The sequence below is a fragment of the Diachasma alloeum genome, unplaced genomic scaffold (assembly GCF_001412515.2).
Source record: "Diachasma alloeum isolate Michigan unplaced genomic scaffold, Dall2.0 Dall_scaffold_00776, whole genome shotgun sequence".
In the NCBI taxonomy this organism is placed as follows: domain Eukaryota; kingdom Metazoa; phylum Arthropoda; class Insecta; order Hymenoptera; family Braconidae; genus Diachasma; species Diachasma alloeum.
In genome coordinates this window covers 21,388-43,742 of record NW_021680906.1, presented here as the reverse complement: position 1 = coordinate 43,742, position 22,355 = coordinate 21,388, and the positions used below count along the sequence as shown (strand labels likewise).

The 22,355-nt window shown below is 35.0% G+C and overlaps 1 protein-coding gene across 2 annotated transcripts; it reads left to right on the top strand.

The window, feature by feature from the left end:
* The first annotated feature begins 2,224 nt into the window (after positions 1 to 2,224).
* LOC107044648 (synaptobrevin homolog 2) lies at positions 2,225 to 7,993 on the top strand. 2 transcript variants are annotated; one of them, XM_015266596.1, is made up of 6 exons: positions 2,225 to 2,553; positions 2,628 to 2,677; positions 2,740 to 2,793; positions 7,180 to 7,412; positions 7,540 to 7,618; positions 7,802 to 7,993. In XM_015266596.1, the coding sequence occupies exons 1-5, from the start codon at positions 2,488 to 2,490 to the stop codon at positions 7,575 to 7,577; spliced, it is 441 nt and encodes a 146-aa protein (XP_015122082.1). In that variant the 5' UTR covers positions 2,225 to 2,487; the 3' UTR covers positions 7,578 to 7,618; positions 7,802 to 7,993. The 2 variants fall into 2 exon arrangements, with proteins under 2 accessions (XP_015122082.1, XP_015122083.1); XM_015266597.1 differs by lacking the exon at positions 7,540 to 7,618.
* The last annotated feature ends 14,362 nt before the right edge of the window (positions 7,994 to 22,355 follow it).

The following is a 22,355-nucleotide window of genomic DNA, read 5'->3' as shown; positions in this document are numbered from 1 at the left end:
TTCTATGAACAGTAATGACATTGAATGAAAGATCACAATTCGATCGACTTCAATTAGTTTTTCGCCACCTGTTTCAACACAGAATTTAATATTTTATAGAGAAAAAATACATGGAAAATTGTGAGATGCCCAACAGAATTTTCTAGTGAATACATCAGAATTTTCTATTGAATTTTTCCAACGTGACGGACTGAACTCTATTTTCATCTTTCCAATCTATCACGAATTTAAATCGACTCATTTACTGGTAAATAGAATAGGCGAGTAGTGTGCAATTTATTCAGGCTCATAAGGTTTTTAACAAATGTAATGAAATTCATCACTCGACAAGTGATAATTAGCTAATTTTGTGTACAAAGTTAATTGTATGCGGCCGAACAGATGAGGTGTATTATTCATTTGTTGAGGTAGTATGTGTCAACCGTGTTGGTGGGGGGAGTGGGAGTGCTCAATTGTAATCAATTATTTGGTATATTATGTGTCAACTAATACTGTTTTACTGTGCGAACTCTCGCTGTGAGGGAGTCAAATTTCGACAATCAATAATTAAAATATGAACCCCCTCTAACTAAAAGGAACTATCGCTTACTCATACGAAAGCTAGTAATCAATGTATGAAGTAAAAAATACTTTCATATATTTTAGAATGATCTGAGCTATCAAATGTTCGATTCAATATTCTAAATGTTTGGAATGAGCGGATCAATAATCCAAAGTGAATTGTCAAAAGAGTATTTTCTGTCATTGTATACGCGTTGTATAGAATCAAATATATAATTACTCCTCAAGATATTACAATTTTTGTATCCTGGTAACTGATTAAATGGGTGTAATAATTATATGTAATACCACAAGAGCTTCAAAATTATCGGGTGTTTCGAGATAGGTTTGTTGCAAAGAAACGAAGGATTTCTACTAGGGAGGAGTCAGATTTTTTATGAAAAACTTGACGACTTCGTTTGTGTACAAGAAACCGTGGGGAAATACCCCATTAATTTTGAAGCTCGAGTGCTATTCGAGGGAGAATTCCTTCATCCCAATTTCGGCCAAAAAAATTGTACTATGGCGACAAACCGATGTATCACTTTAAGCGAGAGGTTAACAGAGAAACTCACCAAAAAATTATTAATTATAATACCCCGAGGGTTTGACAATTATGATGTTTCTGAAAGAATCTTATCGTTGAGCCACATGTGCGTGAAGTTTGGCAGAATCAAAATCTCGATCGCTTACACGAATGATTGTGCGCCAAACTACACATACATGTTGCGTAGCAGGGCCTTCTTTTTCTCTTATTTTTTCTGTCTGGAGTCAGACGTAAACAGATAAAAATAAAGTTGAGTGGAGATGCAGTGAATTTAAGGCTCATTATAAGTACAAAGCCGTCGTTAACACGTCATCAATAAAAAGTGCGATGAAGACCATTATTCACAGAGAAAATTATTTGGTGAATTTCACCAAATAATTGCTAAATTTCACCAACTAGTTGGTGAATTTTAACAACCAGTTGGTGAAATTTAACAACTCTTTAATTAAAATTCAGAAAAAGATTTTTCAATTTCATTCGACAACCCTTTGTTGAATTTTCAATAAACGTTCGTCAATTTATTTGATGGATCAAATTTAACAAGGAATTGTAGATTATTGCGAAAATATCTTCTAGGGGAGATGTTGATCGATTGTCAAGATATAAATGATTGCGGGATTGTTTCCAAATGTATATATACTGTTACCATCTTTTGACACCAGTTTGGGAGCCAAAAGTGATTGAATGAAATTGAAAAATCTTCTGTGAATTTTAATTTATTAGTTGTTACATTTCACCAACTAGTTGGTGAAATTCACCAAATAATTTTTTCCGTGATGCGTTCAAATATCCAATGATTAATTTAATATGTATTGAATTTATTCTGTGTTGAATAGATTTTATGTTCAATTCATTTGTGTTCAGTTATCTACGTGATGAATTGTTATGTTTTCAATCGTCATGTTTAAATGTCTTTGTGTTCATTAGTCATGGAACCATGTTCTCTGAACGCTTCACCAATTATGTTGTCTTGCCCTTATCATCACAATTAGGTCACAATTTCAAAAATTCCGAAATAAAAGATCGATAAAATCAATTCCTAACTTACCAACCGAAAGCAGAGGAGCAAACTACCCTTGTATGTTGCCATCCGAGTTGGAAGACATTTTTTATCAACCAGTTCCAGCCTTCATTGACCAGAACCAACCAGATCAGTGTTGACGTGAATTTCAGCAGCGTGTGGAACATGACACTTGTGGCTGCGAACCGCTTTTTTTTCACGCAGGTACCCACAAAAATTGTTACTTCGGACCCCACAAATCCTCGAAATTGAATCGAAAACGCCAGTTCTCTTATCTCAGTGTGTCAGTTATTATTGAATTCTCTACATATCCTGTTAACCCCTACTTAAAGTATTAAGTGACAATTACTCAATCTGTTTGGTATAAATACATTGAAAAATGAATTCCAAAAGTAGAGCCAGTGTGACTGGTGATGATTTGAGACATGCCAATGCTGATGAAAGGGTAAGAGATATTTTTAGAATCATTCCTAATATTTTAAACTGATAATAATTGATAACAATCGATATTTTCGATAGGAAACATTGTTGGAACATGATAGCGACCCAGATGAGGATATGCTGTTCAGGTAAGACTCTTGAGAACTACCTCAGTACAAATATTAGAATAAAATTATGCTCAAATTGACAGTCGTAGCAGCACATCGTCCCTGGATGACGTCAGAGTGCACAGAAAAATAGACAGGTACTTGGAACAATCTATGAATAAGACAATAACGGGAGAGTATGGTGAAATGGACACTTTTCCCTTTTTTGAAATCAACTTTTTGAAAATAAAGTTGAAAAGAAATTATTTTCTGATAGAACGGAAACTGATAGAATAGAATTATTTTCTGATGATACCTATTTAATTTTTGGACATTTTCCGTTGAAAGAATAACCTTGACGAAGGAAAGATGAAAATCTTCAATCGAGGTGAGGGAAGGCGGTGCAATGTGGAATTTTCAACTTGTTTTCGGTGATGGGAGATAATTGATCTATTTTTCGAATAGGTTTTTTTGACCGTTATAATGATTTTCTAAATTCAGGTGACAACAGGTTGGCCTAAGCGGTCTTCAGCAATTTTATATACGTAGAAATGAAGTTGAAATAGAAGAATTCTTTGCGATGGCCCAACGTTTCGTCTTCTATAAAGAACTCATCGAGGGCTTCTTTATTAATCCAATATTCTAAATCACTACAAATAAAATAAATTAGATCAATTAAATACGAAAGAAATCTATATTTCTAACTACTAACATGTAAAAATGTTGATACATACAAATTACATTGGAGCACATCGTTGTATAAAAATACAAGTTGGGTCATCACAAAGAATTCTTTAATTTCAACTTCATTTCTACGTATATAAAATTGCTGAAGACCGCTTTGGCCAACCTGTCGTCATCTGAATTGGGGAAATGATTCAGCTACATTCAATCCAGAGACACCAAAAATTTTGATCCGAAATACGTATTGGAATCTCAAAAACCTATAAAATTGTTGTTTTATATGGGAGAATTTTTTTATATTAAGGGGAGACTCCGGTTAGATTCTCTATTTTATAGTCCGTTAGCCGTATAGAATCCTACAAATGTATAATTGTAAAAACAAAATGTTTCAAAAAATAGGCAAAAGAACAATTCGAACCAATTTTTTGTGTTAAGGTAACTAAATCTAGTCTAAAAAGCCTGAATATACGATTTTTAGATGGTGTATGTAGTCTTCTTATTTTTTTATCAAATTTTTTACAAGGGATCTATCTAATTTCATGAATTTTTTTCATGAATATAGACTTTAATAAACTCTATTCATTGACACCAGTTGAAATTCAATTTTTCACAAAGANTGATAGAATAGAATTATTTTCTGATGATACCTATTTAATTTTTGGACATTTTCCGTTGAAAGAATAACCTTGACGAAGGAAAGATGAAAATCTTCAATCGAGGTGAGGGAAGGCGGTGCAATGTGGAATTTTCAACTTGTTTTCGGTGATGGGAGATAATTGATCTATTTTTCGAATAGGTTTTTTTGACCGTTATAATGATTTTCTAAATTCAGGTGACAACAGGTTGGCCTAAGCGGTCTTCAGCAATTTTATATACGTAGAAATGAAGTTGAAATAGAAGAATTCTTTGCGATGGCCCAACGTTTCGTCTTCTATAAAGAACTCATCGAGGGCTTCTTTATTAATCCAATATTCTAAATCACTACAAATAAAATAAATTAGATCAATTAAATACGAAAGAAATCTATATTTCTAACTACTAACATGTAAAAATGTTGATACATACAAATTACATTGGAGCACATCGTTGTATAAAAATACAAGTTGGGTCATCACAAAGAATTCTTTAATTTCAACTTCATTTCTACGTATATAAAATTGCTGAAGACCGCTTTGGCCAACCTGTCGTCATCTGAATTGGGGAAATGATTCAGCTACATTCAATCCAGAGACACCAAAAATTTTGATCCGAAATACGTATTGGAATCTCAAAAACCTATAAAATTGTTGTTTTATATGGGAGAATTTTTTTATATTAAGGGGAGACTCCGGTTAGATTCTCTATTTTATAGTCCGTTAGCCGTATAGAATCCTACAAATGTATAATTGTAAAAACAAAATGTTTCAAAAAATAGGCAAAAGAACAATTCGAACCAATTTTTTGTGTTAAGGTAACTAAATCTAGTCTAAAAAGCCTGAATATACGATTTTTAGATGGTGTATGTAGTCTTCTTATTTTTTTATCAAATTTTTTACAAGGGATCTATCTAATTTCATGAATTTTTTTCATGAATATAGACTTTAATAAACTCTATTCATTGACACCAGTTGAAATTCAATTTTTCACAAAGATTTCCCACACTGCACAGAGACATTTATTACGGAAAAGGCTCTTTGAAAAAAGTTGCAATATTTTGGAGAATTTTTTAATCACACTTTTATCACATAAAAATGGCAGATGACTATATTCCACTGTTTTGAAAATTGAGATACCTAGCTGTCACTTCCCATGAGGAGTTAGTGTTTTGTTATCCACCATGGGAAATGACAGCTAATAGATAATTTGCCACAGCGAATCAGATATTTGTAATTTCCACTTTTTTCAACTCATTCTGAACCTCAACTAAAAACGCTCTTTGAAAAAGTTCAGAATTTTTTCTATTTTTTTTATCATTCTATCATAATTTTTGGGAATTTCTACATGATGTACCACTCAATTGACAATTTTGGATTACGAAGCATAAAAAAGTTCCAGATAAAATTCGAAAGATAGTACACCCGGGCCTTAATCTGCTAAACCATATCGATGATTGACGAAATTACCTTCATATAAAACCGCAAGCACTAAAAAAATTGATTTTTCTTTAACTGACACAATTATCTCTTGCTATTGATTAAAATTCCAATCCACCAACTCCAGTTGATCAATCAAAAATGAAATACTCAGGCCTTGGCTTCAAATATCTGCATTATTCGCCTGGATACCCCAGGTTTTTCCTTCGCAATTAAAATAAAGTTACTTTTTTTTACATTATACTCTATTTTTATTCTTATTTTTGGATTTTTATAACATGTGAATTATCAGTTTGAAAGTGAATCCTATTTATTTTATTTCGTTAAAGCTACTGCAACTAATTTCTCTTTATCATCAGAAATGTTGATGCCATATGTTTCTCCATCAGACTAAAAAGCTACAAAATTTTCCTCGAACATGAATTAATTAGATTTTAGGAAAATGGATAAACATCCTTAAGATCTGAAGCCTCCGTGATCCTCAGATTTTCATCGAATATTTATGCTAAATTCTTACAATTAGTAACATCCAGTTTATTCGCCTACAAAAAAAAGTACTGACTCTGATGTTTTAGCTTCTGTAGTTTTTTATAGAAATAAAAAGACACATTCATTACGGCTATGAATATTCAATTCTGTTCACAACTTTTGCCATCGTGTCAGGAATTGTAGAAGAATTGTGATGCTTTCTCAAAAATTTGACATGAAGATTTAGTGTTCTATGACAAATGCAGAACTATTTGTCGAGAGTTTCTAAAGAATTCTTAGAATCCTTGATCAAAAAATTTAAACAGGAATTTTGAACCGTACATTTGAATCGTTATAAACTTTCAGTTATTTAATTACTCGGCAACTGTTGATAATTTCCAGTAGGAATTGAAAGATTTCAACCCTTGGTTTGAATGTCAATTGTCCACTATTCAGTGAACAATTCGCATAGAAATCTCCAAGAGTTTTGAAAAAATGATTCAATTTCATTGATAGTTCAATGATTTATTGACATCTGAAGGGAAGTCAAAAGTGTACATTTTCCATCACTATTCCTTGAATAGATTATTAAGGATCCGGTGGAGCGCAACAGGTCTATTCGATAATATCTCCTAAACAAATAATCAAGATGTAATTATCTGGCCCTTATTTAGAAGTATGGAAAAAAGCATTAAAGATATTATTACGGGGTGCCAAAAATTCACAGAAATTCTTAGATAATGTGTTATTCAACCGTAATATCTACAAGGCAAAAGTTGTAATTCTAGTCTATTCTAGATCGCAAGGCCGAATTATAACTTAATGCAAAGAAAATTCCGTGATAAATTCAGGTTTGAAGATTTAATATTTTGAATTCATCCACGCAATTTCAAATGGCTGATGTGAACTGTTTACGAGTAGGGCTGCCCACGAGACTCAAACAAGACTTCACCTTGGAGGGATCGTCCTGGTCTTGGTGATCACGGAAACTTTCGGTATCATCCCATTCTCAAAAGAGGCAGTATCGGCTCTTCTCGTGATGACTTACAGTCAATTTATCTCATCTCGGTTTCAAATTTCTCGTGCTTCTTCAATTTAAAGTCTTGGGTTCAGTCTCGGTAGTCTCGTCTTGGTCTTTTACACATAAAAAACGCGAAAAACATTAGATTTTTTCACATCAGACGCGAAAAAATGTGAATCCGTCATTTCATTAGAATTAACATGCAATCCTAATGAATATCGGAATGAAAAGATCCATTTCACTCCGCTCTCTATTTTACTATTTGAATTAGAATTAGGCATTTAGTTTTTTTTTTCCAGCGTTAAAATACAAATTCGCGATGTAACAGATGTAATGCGCGATAATGTACAAAAAGTATTGGAGCGTGGAGAGAGATTGGAAGATTTACAAATGGCCAGTGACAGATTAAATATCGCTGGTAATGAATTTCGTGATGCAGCACGAAGAGCACAACGTAGAGCTTGGATGCAGAATGTCCGGTCCAGAATGATCATCATTGCTGTTACAGTAACGGTTATATTGTGTATTATTGGTAAGAATATTTTCCAAACTATTCTATCATCATCGTTTTATTAATTCCGATGTTTTTTCGGCGTAGCGAAAACATATTTGAAATTGATATGGTTAGAATGAGCAAAAAAAATGTCTATGATTTTCAGTTTTGGATGTCGCGGTACTTTATCTGGTTTTCAAATAACCGTCGTCCCTCCATGGCCTAGAGCCATGAAGGAAATTAAGGTATTTGAGTCTCAATTTAACTTATACTTCGTATTTGAAGTCAAATCGTATTTCAATTTGTCCGTAATCTTTTTTTTTGTCGAGTGAAATTTGTGGTTGTCGGTGCGATGCTCAAATATCTCAATTCTTGTATTATCGAGACACGTTGGGTACTTTAAAATTGATGAATTTATTTTCTTTCAGTGCCTATGATCATAAAGTACTCCTGAGCGGTGGATCCGCGGGAGTATCAAGCAGACTTGGTAAAAAATATCCAGCTTCTAATTTGACGAAAAGTTAATACTTTTGGGAAGAACCTATTTTTTAAGTATTTATATGTCTTTATATACGTGTATATTTTCTATTATTCATTAAAGATTAGTTTTTCTAAAGTGATTATCTTGGGCGTTGTCACGATTCTGGGTTTTTTGATTTTATATTTAGGTGGTAGATCCGTTCCTCGAGGAGTGTAAAGCACTCTACTCAGTGAGTGTGGAATATTTGAAATAAGTTATAAAATACAGGTTTAGGTCATAAAGTCTTATATTTCGTTAAATATTGGGAAAATAGTCACTCAAGTTTTTATTATTCAGAATTCCACAAATAATAAGTTACATAATAAGTCACAATTGAACATTTCTTGAACTTACAATTCTTTATAACTATTGATAATTTATTTTCTCTTGAACTTATAATTCTTCACTTAGATCTATGATTAAGACAATAAACGGAGTGGACGGCGAAAAATCCACGAATAAAATATTTAAACGTTCAATAAACTAAATGACGGTTAGGGATTAACTGGAGAAAGTCAAATAATGAGTGGAACTGTAGAAAAGTGTACTCAAATATTTCGTTACAAATATCCTTTTTATGACTGTCAACTTTTCTCGGACTTATCCGATGAAAATGACGAGTGACAAAAAATATCGCTTTGGGAAAATTTCAATAAATGCATGTACCTCATGAATGCTACGATCTTTCTCAGAATTCAAGTAACATGAAAATCCCAAAAAATTAAATATATCTCAAGCATATTGATATTATGTTCTACTCTCCGACTATTCCATCTTCAAAATTTTCACGACAATCTGGGGAACACGGCGGAGAGCCTAGGGGCCCCAATCGTCGCTAGTTGCTTACGTAACAGCGTAAAGACTATAACTGTTTAAACTTCTTATCACAGATTAAGAAGGTCAGCTGACACTAGCGGTTACTGATAATTTTACAATGTTCAGACCCAAAGTACAATGTGTCGATCGATACATTTTGTAAATTTCCATCTTTGTTCTAAGTGAGTTTCTCTTCAAAAGAGAAATAGAAAAGGAATGCATCAGAAAAAAGTCGAAAAGCTTATACTAGGCAAATTCTACGGGAAAATCTTCATAGAATAAATTTGATAGAAAAATCGAAATCTATTACTTTTTGCTTTCAAATGGAAGCATTGTAATCGTCTAATTTTCCCATTGTCTAATTTTGATTGGAGTTGGTGTAGAATGGTCTGAAGTACTCGTAAAAATACGAAGTTTGGCGACCATGTCCATCGTCACCTTCCCGGTAGTCAATTTTTATAGAATCGAGTAATTATCTGGCTAAAGTCATCCCAAAACTGAAATTCAGATCAGGTCAGATTATAAGTCTTAAGGAGGACTAATTCTGTATAAAATTTCAATCCGATCGGTCCATTGGTTTTTAGAAAAAGCGATTCGTTTTTAAATCATCTTTCTCGAATGTCTTGAAAATTAGTCGATCGATGTCGATTTTTTTCTTGAATATAATAAATCTGTTGCCGATTCTTTGACCGCGATTTCCACAAAAACAACTGAATGGATATTAATGGTATTTTCACTATTGCATAGTTTAGGGTCCCCAATCGGCTTTAGGCTATAAGCTATTGCGCTCGTTTGTAGAATTGAAAATATTCCCATCGAAATTTAAATGAGCGTTCAATCGATTTTTGAACGTCAAACAGAAATTGATTGAGAGTCATAGCCAAAATCACATCGGATTCCTATCTATAATCGTTTGTAATTGATTGTAATATTTGAATATTTCCATTCCAATTGAAAACAAGTACCGAATTATTTTTATGAAATGGTATCAAGCAACCAATTGACATCAAGAAAAAAAAATCGGATAAAAAAATTCATTTGTAGTTGTTTGTAGTGGCGAAGAAAATGGAAAAAAAACAACGAATGAATAAAGCAAGGATGAATATCAAATTTATTAGTTAAGAGAAGGCTAATTTCATCGTATTTCTCGTAGCATATGATAATATAATATTTTTTTGTGAAATTTCTTGACACTGCAAAGAACTACAAACAAAGTCCATCGATTTCTATCTGATCTTTGCAGAGCTTTTAACGCAAATTTATGGCAAATCATAATTTTGAAGAATCAATCAAGTGCTCATTTTTCATCGGAGTGAAGGAATTAAAATACTGCAATCAACTACAAACTATTCCAAATGGGAATTCACTATAATTAGAGCGGTCACTATCAATTGATTCCAAAAATCATCAAAAAATGATCGCAAATGTAGGATTCCGCTACCTACTAGACAACAGAAAGATTGCATGCCGCCATAAAACCGATGCGTAATCAGTTTAATAGTATCTATAATAGTATCTATATCACAAGTATCCAATCCATTTTTCGTTCCATGCCACTATATTTTCCCCGAATCCTTCACTGATCGATTGAAGATTTATTTCTTGCTTCATTTTCGTTCAATTTTTTCGTACTGCAGAACACTACAAACGTATTCTACCGATCATCAATCTTTTTTGGTATTTCAACGCACAATGATTGTTGAAATAAGTTTTTTTCATCAATTACATGCTTACCATCAACTACAAATGATTGTCGACGAGGATCCGACCTTATTTAAACTATGATTGGGATTAATTCCAAATGGAATTCTACAATCATTTATGAACAATTTTACATAAGTCTGATATCATTCGACCTGTCAGTAAAAATTGATTCCTATCAGTGATCCGAAATTTTTTGTAAAAGTTGGATTCCCCTAGTATCAGAAAATAGAAAATCAGCACTACAAATCATTACAAAACTAATTCCAATAAGCGACTAATATCCTTCTCATCCTACGATAATAGTTCTTTAAATATATTTGATTAATCAATTCATCTTTGATTGATTGCTTTGATTGATTTTTTTTCAATTTTCTTTTAAGTATCAGGTCTTTTTTAGTTCCTTGGTGTAGATTGATTGCTCGATTACATTTCATAAAATCAATTCCGTACTTGTTTTCAATTGGAATGGAAATATTCAAGTACTGCAATCAACTATAAACGATCGCAGATAAGAATCCAAGTCATTGAAGCTGTAACTGTAAAATATTTCCGGTCTTTTAAAAATGGATTGGACGCTTATTTATCAACTACAAATAAAAAAAATCAAACTACAATCACGTATTTTGTACAAACCGTCAAAGTCGGGTGCCAACTCCACACAGCTCCATCAATGTATTGATTGCGAAAAGACCATTGAAACATCACTCGGTGACATGCTGGCTATCATATGTTCGCTGTCATCTGCCTGTTTTCTCATAAAACATTTCCTATTAAACATTTTCGTTCATGAAAATACGCAAATCGTGCGCACCATTTTCAAACCTTCCAATAGACTTATTTCGCAATATTCAACTATAATACCCCGACCCGAGTGGAAATTGCTTCAGGCCCACCTGAAGCACGATCAGAACTTGATCAGGTTTTTGTAAGGTTCGACTGATTCGGTGATTCCTGATGAGAACCTGACCAATTTCTGATCCAGCAGATCGGATCCGAAAAACTACAGGCGGGTTCAGATCAAGTTCTGATCAGGTAGACATGATCAGATGATGCCTGATGAGAACTTGACCAAGTTCTGATCCAGCAGATCGGATTCGAAAAACTGCAGGCGGGTTCAGATCAAGTTCTGATCAGGTAGACATGATCAGATGATGACTGATGAGAACCTGACCAAGTTTTGATCTGGTAGATCGGATCCGAAAAACTGCAGGATGATTCAGATCAAGTTCTGATCAGGTAGACATGATCAGATGATGACTGATGAGAACCTGACCAAGTTTTGATCTGGTAGATCGGATCCGAAAAACTGCAGGATGATTCAGATCAAGTTCTGATCAGGTAGGCACGATCTCACCCTGAGGTCGGCTATCCGACCCCAATTTTATCAAATTCGGATTTGATGTCCTTGATCGGCATTTGAAAGGGATCAATTGAAGAGAAACTGATCAGATTCAGATCCGCTCCACCTGACATTAATGTTAATAAGTTTTTCGGATAATTTAATTAACTATTATTATACTAATCACATGAAGTTTTATCAACCATTACCAATAATTATTTTCAATCTTTAAAAAGGATCATTATACTATAATTAAAATAAATTAAATTGAATTAATTAAATTAAATTAATCAATTCAATTAATAGCCAGCCCTTCTCAAATGTACAGAAGGGAGGGATGATGATGCCGTAAATACGTATTAGAGGAGTATCAAACTTACACGCAAATGATCTTGAGAAAAAAAAATCACCAAATGTCTATTTATTTACTAGTGTTATTGTTATTATCATTATTATTATTCATTAATGAAAAAAAAATGAAAATTTAATTGAACATATTTTATCTCTGAGAATACACACGCACATCCGCGAGATCAGGAATAATCGTAAATTCAACGAATACCCCGATACAAATCATATAGGCAATGTACAGTTTACTCAATAATAATAGCACGATAGTAGTCCATACGCAATACCTCCTTCCCGTGGTTACTAGGAGGTCGATGGAATTTTATCATTGGATTTTATGTTTTGGGGGGTGAGGAATCCGAATATGTTGTTTATTTTGTCCTCCCGTCGCGCAATCTTTTGTTATAAACAAATTAGTCCCCATTTTTGGTGAATAAATGTTCTTCCGGGAAAATAAAGAGAGATACACAAAAATTATTCCAACTAAAGTTATTCCTCTTTCTTTCACCAATAAAATTATTTTTGACTCGTCGAAATCGGTCCAATACTTCCCGAGATACAGGCTAGANAATCAACAGATTACAGATATTATTCCTTTCTGCAGTAATCTAACGCAATACAGAATGTACAAACCAACAATATTCACTCAGATACTCTGCTCCGCGCCCATACTCACCCGTCGTCCGCGCAGTCTATCCACCCGCGCTCACTCTTTAGCCTGTATCTCAGGAAGTATTGGATCGATTTCGACGAGTCAAAAATAATTTTATTGGTGAAATAAAGAGGAATAACTTTTGTTTGAAAAATTTTTCTGTATCTCTTTTTGTTTTGCCAGAAGAACATTTATTCACTAAAAATGGGGACTAATTTGTTTATAACCAATGATTGCGCGACGGGAGGACAAAATAAATAACATATTCGGATTCCTCACCCCCAAAAACATAAAATCCAATGATAAAATTCCATCGACCTCTTAGTGACCACGGGAAGGGGGTAATGCGTATGGACTATAGCGTAGTGGTTAGGGCATAGGATTAGCAATCATAGGGTCCCCGGTTCGATCCCCAGCATCGGTAAAAAAAAAATAAACTTTTTCAGAGGTAATAACAGTAGAGATTCATTAAGAGAGGCGGCCTACGGTGAAAGAATTGAATTATCCTTTGTTTTGGATTAACTATCATTGATAATTGTTATTGATATTGACAGGTCATCCGGTTTTCATACAGTTGACTAAATCAAGTACGGATCCATTCGTCCTGATCAAATCCGGATTGGTCAGAGGCGTAACATGTCTGATCAAGACCAGATCCGTCAACTTGATCAATACCTGATCAGTGGTCAGGTCTAACCTGATCCAAAATTGATCAAGACCTGATCGGAATTTCCACTCGGAAACCTTCAAAATTATTGGATATTTCCCGAATGTTTTGTTGCCTAGCAACGAGAGGGATTAGTTTTGCAGATTAAAATCCCGAGCGCGCAGCGCGAGTCATATTCGTTTGTATGCAACGAAGTTATCGGGAAATTCCCGATCATTTTGAAGCTCTCGGGGTATTATAACCGATAATTTCCCTGCAGCCGGGGAAATTATCAGTGTGAAATGCGTCACGTGACCCCGAACACTGCACTCTGATTGGTCAAAATCAGAATTGAGGAAATTGTCTTTTAAATTTTTTAGATGAACTGTTGAATTTTTTAGATTTTCTTCGGAATTTTTTCAGACATATTCGCTTATGACCTAGAATATGGGCAACATGATTTTATCTCTCTTGATTTTCCAATAGACATTGAAAATATAAGAGTTCATTATCATACATTGGCTCCCCTCTCAACTAAAAAATCTCGTTCAAATTCCATCCGTTTAAAAGTCAAATTGCAGCCGCAAAGAACATCCATATTTAATTTCCCCTAGCGCTCCAACTTTCGTATTGCTACGCCCATGGATCCCAATAAACGAGTGGTTATTGTGCGCTCTCGTATAGATAGTACTCTCATACGTTCAGTCATCAAAGAACAGCAGCGTTAGCTGCTACCCAAAGTTACTTCATCACCTCAACGGATCAACAAAACTCTCTCAATCCATTAAATCATTGTGTTATTTGCCATTGTGAAGTGGACATACATATTCGATTCCCAGTTTTTTCATTTCATTGTATTGACATAATCAGTGATCGAGATCTGCCTGAATACGTGATTTTACATCTGTGGTCAGTGGATATTCTGTCACTCTTATGACGGAATATTATCAAATCGGTCTCACGGCCATAACGGCATTCATTGCCGCCTACCTTTTTACCGGAAGTCGATGGCGTACTTTGTATATCATTGGCAAAACACTGCCGAGAGATGTTTTGTGAGTATTTACATTAAAAAAAAAAAATTTCACTATTTATTCTCATTTGAAGAGAAGGGGCGAAATGGACCGTTGGAAAATTTTTTAATTTACTTAATGAACGATTCGATTTGAATGAACTTAATTGCATTTTGGAGCGCAAAAACTATGCAAAGTCTGTTGACTTTTGAGACAGTCAATTCTGCTCCGGTATTTCCTATTGTAGGATATTTTCATGGATTATCGGATTACACTTTGAAACATACTGGAGACGAAAATGATAGATAGAAAAGTAGAAAACGCATCAAATTCCATTTCTAGCTCAAGCTCCTAGCCCCTTTGAATAAAGAACCACGTGATGAGACTATTAAAGATTTCAATAGATAAGAATTACTAGCTAGGTCGAAATAAACTCTTCGCAAAGTTGAATCAGGGATAGTTAGTGAGATTCACTCGTCTCGCTATGAGAATCAAATTCACCTTTAAATGATAGACTTTCACCGGATAATGCACTCCTTGAATTTCTCGTGAGGAGCTCTTTTTATCCCCTTTTTCGTACGTGATCGTTTCGCCGACGCGCAGATATCCAGATGCATCTATGCACTGGAGAAAACTTGCAGTTCGTGATAACGGGATTATTCCAGTTGCCGTCGTGTCCAATGAACTCTGGTTGAATTGAAAAAATGATTGGAATTTGGATTGAATCAATGGGTAATGATGACTTGCATGGAGTAAATTGATGTAATAGTTTAAATGATGTATGTAGGACGAGGTGGAGGGGGCTGGGGATTTGCACGCGTTAAATCATACAAATCTTCCTGCGTGACGGAGAATGAAAACATTCAGGGCCGTACATGTTTTACATCAGGAGCGTAAATTTCGTAAGATGTTGCCAAGTTTTCGACCATGCGAATTACTCTCAAGGTCATGCGTAGAGAAAGAAATGATTAAATTGAACCAAAGGAGAATTGGAGAATTTTCAATTGACGTTCTTTTTTCCGTGAGTTAATTTTTTATATTCATCATAAATTACTTTTTACAACAGTGCATAATCAATATAATCCAAGGGAGTGATCAATGAAGTAGTGAAGTGATCGCAGTGAAAAGATATACGGAAATTTATTAAGAGAACCTTTCTATAAAAATCAGGACTATAAAACTTTTGGGTTTTAGATAAATTCAATCAAAGATCTTCATCTCTAAGATATTAGCACATTACTATGAACGAAGTAGTTGACTGACGAGTCGCGGTTGCCGAATGAGAAAATCACAGATCGAAAACAGAGTGTCCGGAACAGAGTCATTTAAATTAGTCGTAAACGGAAGCTCTTTTTGTTCAGGTTCTTAATTTTCAATGACATATTTGACATGCCAGGCACTTTTCAATAGTGTCGCCGACCAACTGATCGAATTGCCAATGGAAATTCAATAAAAAACAAATCAATTTACTAACGAATATGCTAGCTTTTTCGATAAAATTTATTCTTTTGTAAACATATTGAATCCTTCACAAGCATGATTTATGTCGAAAGCTTTTCACAATCGAAACATTCGCCCAAATTTAACCTGAGCCGCGTGACAAATAGCTTCGTCCCGGCATTAAAAAAATGGCTTTTCTGATTATTTCGAAATCGAATAATAGAGAACTAAAGAATTAACCCCTGACGTACAGGGGTATCGACCCATGCGAATGCGAACGCTTGTTTTCAAAATTGATTATTTCCATATCAATAATATCCATTTATGTCGCGTCGTGCAATAAGTCGAGTTTATCGCACGCTGCGCTTCGCGTAGCCTGCTCAAAACTCGACTTCTGCACGACTTGACATAAAATATTATAGAGCACTCGGTAATAAATTTCGTTTTCAACGAATGTGTGTACAGACCTCGCCTTCGGCTCGGCCTGTAAACTACACATTCGTTGAAAACGAAATTTGTGCCCTTGTACTCTAATGTACTATTAAATAATTTGATCAGACAGACAAAATTGGAATACTGTAGCTTCAATTAGATACTGGCTTCATAATTTTCTATTCATTAAAAGTAATCGAATTCGAGTCGTATTGAGTACGCATTACGCTTGGTAACAGAAGGGCCCCATTCGTAAGGGGTTAAATGATGTATAGCTCGGTGATAGTGCGGAGGTAAGTGCGGTGCATTGGTGGACAGGCTTCAGCTTTCGGAAACTAAGCGGTGTGTGGGTACTAAGTGGAATGGTGACCATGAGGGAACACCTGAAAAAAACACCAAAGTTTCACATTTGGAAAGGGACAAGAACATTGAGAATAAAAATCCAAACTAAGAAACTGTCGAAACCAGTGATAGGAAACAAATTTAATAAAAGTGAAGGAAGTAAATTGTCACTGTGGAGTTTGTATTGGCAATGGCGGTAACAGCTAAACAATGTATATTTTTTCGCGAACGAGCATTTTTCCCTGTTAATGATTCATATTATTCATGAATGCACGGAGAGAAGAAATGAACAAGTTTTTCAAACAAGTCTTGTTTGGGGGAACAAAACCGTTAGTTGAAAATTGTCAAAAAAATAATTGGTTCGAATTTGACAGTCTCGAACATGAATAATTGTTTTGCTTTCAACGACAACAAAATATTTGGCTCAAGAGGTGGATCACTCATACAAGACGGTACCTTTTCAGGATAAAAATATCTCTTATATAGGAAACAAGCTTATAGGGGAGTTTATCAAGAAATATTTTGACCCTAAGTTACAAGATTGCTGTCATATCGTTATTATTATTTCACTTAAGAATGCATTTTTTGTCTGTGATTATTGAATAGTCGAAACGACAAACTACTATCCCTCCATACAAAACGACCATTTACCTGGAGAATAATACGTATGGGAGCATCGAATAATGAAGAAGTAATGCTAGAAATTACATTTCTTGTTTGCACAGAAAATAATTTTTTTTCAAAAAAAAATAAATCTTTTTTGGCAATAAAAATTTTCAATCTCGGTGCACGCTTCGCATCCCGGGGCTGAATTGCCGATGCTGTCTAATCGGCCAAGCCTTGGCCTTGAATTGACATGCCAAGTCTTAGCGACCCACTCATGGCTAAACATCGGCTTTGGACGGGCATGCCAAGTCTCGGCAACTCCTTCACGGGCAAGTGTCAGCTGAACGTCAAATGGCCATTCGTCGAATCTCAAATCTCGGTCAATAATTGGGTAAACTTCGCACGCCGAGACTTGATAAGGGTCAAACAGGAAAGACAAGTTAACCAATTCCAAAGGTCAAACTCTGATTAGGGTCACTGTTTAGCAGAGAAACCGGGTCAAACGATCATAAGGTATGAAGGTTCAAACTCGAGACCTTAATGCTGTAATCTTTTTTTTTTTCGATCATAAGTAAATAGGCTGTTTACCATATCTATATTGAGTTTCATAATTAAAGAAAATTAAAGAATCAGATAAGGATATCATATTTTATTTATATAGCCGATAAACTTCTTCGTTACTAACAACTCTACGGGGCCGAATGGGTAAAGTCAAGGATTAGCAACCCGAAGGTTCCAGCATCGAATCCCGACGAGTCCAACTTTTCACTCATCATTATAAGGGGTCATCGGTTTCTTTAGAAAGAATTAGCCGAAGAATGTAAATTAAATCATAAAAAAATAATGTATTAATTAATTTTTTCAACTATTAAAAATGAGTATTGGGTGTGTCATGGGTGCCGAACAACGGCCGACGCTTGGCAACCAATACCGGCGCAACGTTATCAAACCAATAGCTAGCCGAGGCTGGGCCAAGATCGATTGAGGATCGGCATCCAAGGCTCGGCAGCTCGGCTGCCAGTACTGGCCCAATCTTGGCCTGTTTGACTTCCCTCCCCGGGAATAACTGAGAAACAGACATTCGTTTTGTGTTGCAAATATCTTCGGAATTGGAAGCTCCTTCAAAATTAATGTTGATTTTTTATCAACACGATGGTCAGGTGAATCCTAGTAAACCCGACATTTCCAGGATGTCCGACATTTATTGAAAAAATTCCACGGAGAAAATTATTTGGTGAATTTCACCAACTAGTTCGGTGAAATTTAAGAACTAATTAATTGAAATTTAGAAAAGATTTTCCAATTTTATTCAATCAATTTTGACTACCATACTAGATGGTGAGGGTGTATCTACATTTGGAAACAATCCCGCCATTATTTATATCTTGACAATCGATCAATGTCTCCCCTTGAAAATATCGCAATAATCTATAATTTCTTATTAAATTTGATCCATCAAATAAATCGACGAACGTTTATTGAAAGTTTAACAAATGGTACTCCAATGAATTTTAATTAAATAGTTGTTAAGAGGGCAGGTGGATAAAAAAACTACCGAAATGCGGGGAAATCTGAGCTCCACCAATTCTGCTCGTTTGGTAAATTTCGAGGCTCAAAAGTTATCACCAGTAAATCCTTAGCACCACGAAAGTGTTATGAAACAAGTTGAGGATGGTCCGAAGAGAATAAATATTTTTTAATAAATCCTATCTAAAAAAAGAGAGCACTGTCATGGCGGCCACCGCAAGTGTCATGGTGCACTGCTCATGGGCACATTGATGAGAATTTTTGGCGAGTTCTCATGTGAATTTTCATGAGGATGAGCAATGCGACTGCCACGGCGCTATTCAAGAAAGTGCGCGAGAATTACAAATTTGATTTCTTACCTCGAAAAGAAGAAACAAGCATCGTATATATACATACATTGAATACATCAGTGTATATTTTCTACACAAGAATTTGTTTACAATTACTGGAATGAAAAATTTTTTTTTTGTGACAAGTGTGAAGAGCTAATAAGATTGACCGATTGATAATTAGATAAACTTGAATGTCGATAATGGAATGAAAAAAATTGGAAATCTAAAAATATTCGATTTAAATTTTTTTATTCGATTTTTGTTTTTCGAGGTTTTGTTTAATGAAGTCAATACTTTATACCACAAAATCAAAGAATATTTAATTTTCTCCATGAAAAAAAAAGTCTGACTACTGTTTATGTGAAGATTTTCAATCATTATTAAATTGGCTAGAAGATCGAAAATAAAGCATGGATTAGCAACGGTTTTCGAAGGGAATGCCACAAACTTGCTTTTGTCAAAATTCCCTTCTTAGGAATGAATAATAGAAATAGTTCAACCTTCCAAAAATATAATTTTTTTCCATGAAATCGTTTTTTGGTGAAGTTCTGAAATCGGAAAAATTCGTTACAATTCAGGAAAAATTATTCTTAGAATGGAAAATGGATTATTATACAATTATTTATATGAAAAAACGTCGCAGTCTCTGAAAATAGCGATTTTTCAATCATTTAATTAGTCTATTGGTGAAAAAAAAATTAAATTTCATGGACAGTTCAGTAGTAATTTTTAGGACAGAGACATTTAATTCAGTTTGAGAGGGAAAAATCATGAAAATTGAAATTCTACTGAAAATTAGACGGTATTCAATATTTCTTAACAGCGTGAAGATAGAAAGTTACTTTTAAATTCTGATTCAAGACATGAATATTCCGTACCTAATTTCTCTGTATTTTCGATTGATAAATCAATTATAATTATCCAAATCATTTAGGTCAGAGGAAAATCGAATGATTCAATTTCCTTAATGTTGAATTTACTAAAATTTTCTCCAAATAACGTTGATTAGAATCAATAGCCAAAATTATCAGATTATCTGACATTTTTTACGTTAAGTATAGGAGAATCTGAATGCAACACAGTGGAAGTGATGATCTATTTTTTTACTTTGAACGAATAATAATAATACCTAAATTGAAAAATTCTATTATGAATAAAAAGCTATGACTTAATATTCCATAACAGCAAAGAACAAAAATGATGATATTTACGTAATATTATCGGAACCATTAACATGAATTTTAAAATCATGAGAAAGAATGGAGAAGTCAAACTTGCCTGAAATAATAATGCAAATCAGAAATTATTGAGACTAGGAATATGAAAATTTTAGGGTATGTCCTATTCCCGATGTGAGCACTTATTAAGAGAACATTTTCAGAAATTAATTCATTCATTAATGAATATATATTTCAGCTTCTCTATATACGGGTGTCCTATTTGAAAACATGCACCCAAATATCTTCTAAGGGGGGCAAGTGACAGGAAATTTTCAGGGACATAAGTTGTAAGGTTCCGAGGAGGACATTTGATGCATGCATTTTTTTGAGCTTTCAGGATCATACTTGCAAGCTGCAAGCATAAGGAGCTTTTTTTAAATGGCAATCGCATTTTTTACCCCAATGAAACTTGTTCTCCTTGATGAGTTGTTTTCAAACACCTCATCATTCATGTGAACTCCTTTAATTTTACTCGGAGAATGCGATGAAAATGAGTTCTGTTATCAAACTAAAGATTCAGACTTTTTTAGCGTGACCCAGGATGCACCACGTGGAGGTAAAATCTGCTCGCATCCCTTGCGCTAAAAAAAAGGAGGAAAAATAGCGCAAACATGTGTGGAAGTTCATGCGCTCATGAGTTCATGAGTTGTTCAATGTTCCCACCGTTAACTTGCAAGCACAACTCAATTCGGCGGCGGAAATTTCCAACAACCCTTCGAAGAACTTGGGGCGTAATGCTTGCAATAGCCTCCCTGATACGTCTCTGTAAGTCAACCGGAGTGGTCGGCCGATTCACGTAAACAGCGTCTTTGACGAAGCCCCACAGGTAGTAGTCAAGCGGCGTAAGATCCGGTGATCGTGGAGGCCATGAAATGTAAAGACCCCGACCCATCAAACGATTCGGGAGGGAACCATTCAGATGATCCCTCACAGTTCGAGCGAAATGAGGTGGAGCGCCATCCTGCTGAACCCACATTCTCTGTCTTGTCTGCAAGTTCACGTTCTCTATCAGCGCTGGTAACTGATTACGCGAGAATTCCAGGTAGCTTTGTCCGGTGACATAACCATAAAAAAAGTATGGACCTATCACTTGCTCATCGACGATACCGCACCACACGTTCACTTTCCAACGATGCCAGTGAGGATTTTCTCTTGACCAATAATGACAATTGTGTCGATTCAACGGATCACTACTCTGGAACGTTGCCTCGTCACTGAAAAGAACGTACTGGAAAAAATTCGGATCTTCATTCAATCTTTGCAAGGCCCAGTTACAAAAGTCAACATGATTCCATCTGTCTTGCGCGGACAATGCTTGAGTCAACGTTATATGATACGGATGGTAGCGGCCAGATCGCAGAATTCTTTGTACTGTGCTCCGTGGTACACCTAAATCTCGTTCAATTTCTTGCAAACTGATGTGTTGATTCATGTGAATCATAACGAGAATGGCAACACCTCGTGGATCATCAGGATTAATACCTTGTTGTTGTGGTTGTTGTCGTCGAAAAGTTCGTCCTCTCCTACAATTCCCTTCAATGTTGCGAATTATTGCATCTCTGGGATGACGTCGGCGATTAGGGTACCGTTCTCGATATGTCTGGGCAGCGGCTCGATAGACTCCGCGGCACTCTCCTAATACGAGTAAAATATCGATAATTTCACTCGCTGAATATATCGTGATGTGTTCAATGAAGTTACAGGGGATACTAACTCGATTCTGGTTGAATTGAAACTGTTTCGAATAGCAGAATCCTCGAGGTAATGGGGAATTCTTTGTTATTGTTTACATTTCATAACTACGGTTGGTAAATGGGTTAGCAGAACAATTATCTACGCGAAGACGCGTCAAGGGTGTGTGAATCTTCAGTTTGATAACAGAACTCATTTTCGTCGCATTCTCCGAGTAAAATCGAAGGAGTTCACATGAATGATGAGGTATTTGAAAACTACTTATCAAGGAGAACAAGTTTCATTAGGGTAAAAAATGGGATTGCCGTTTAAGCAAAAGCTCCTTGTGCTTGCAGCTTGCAAGTATGATCATA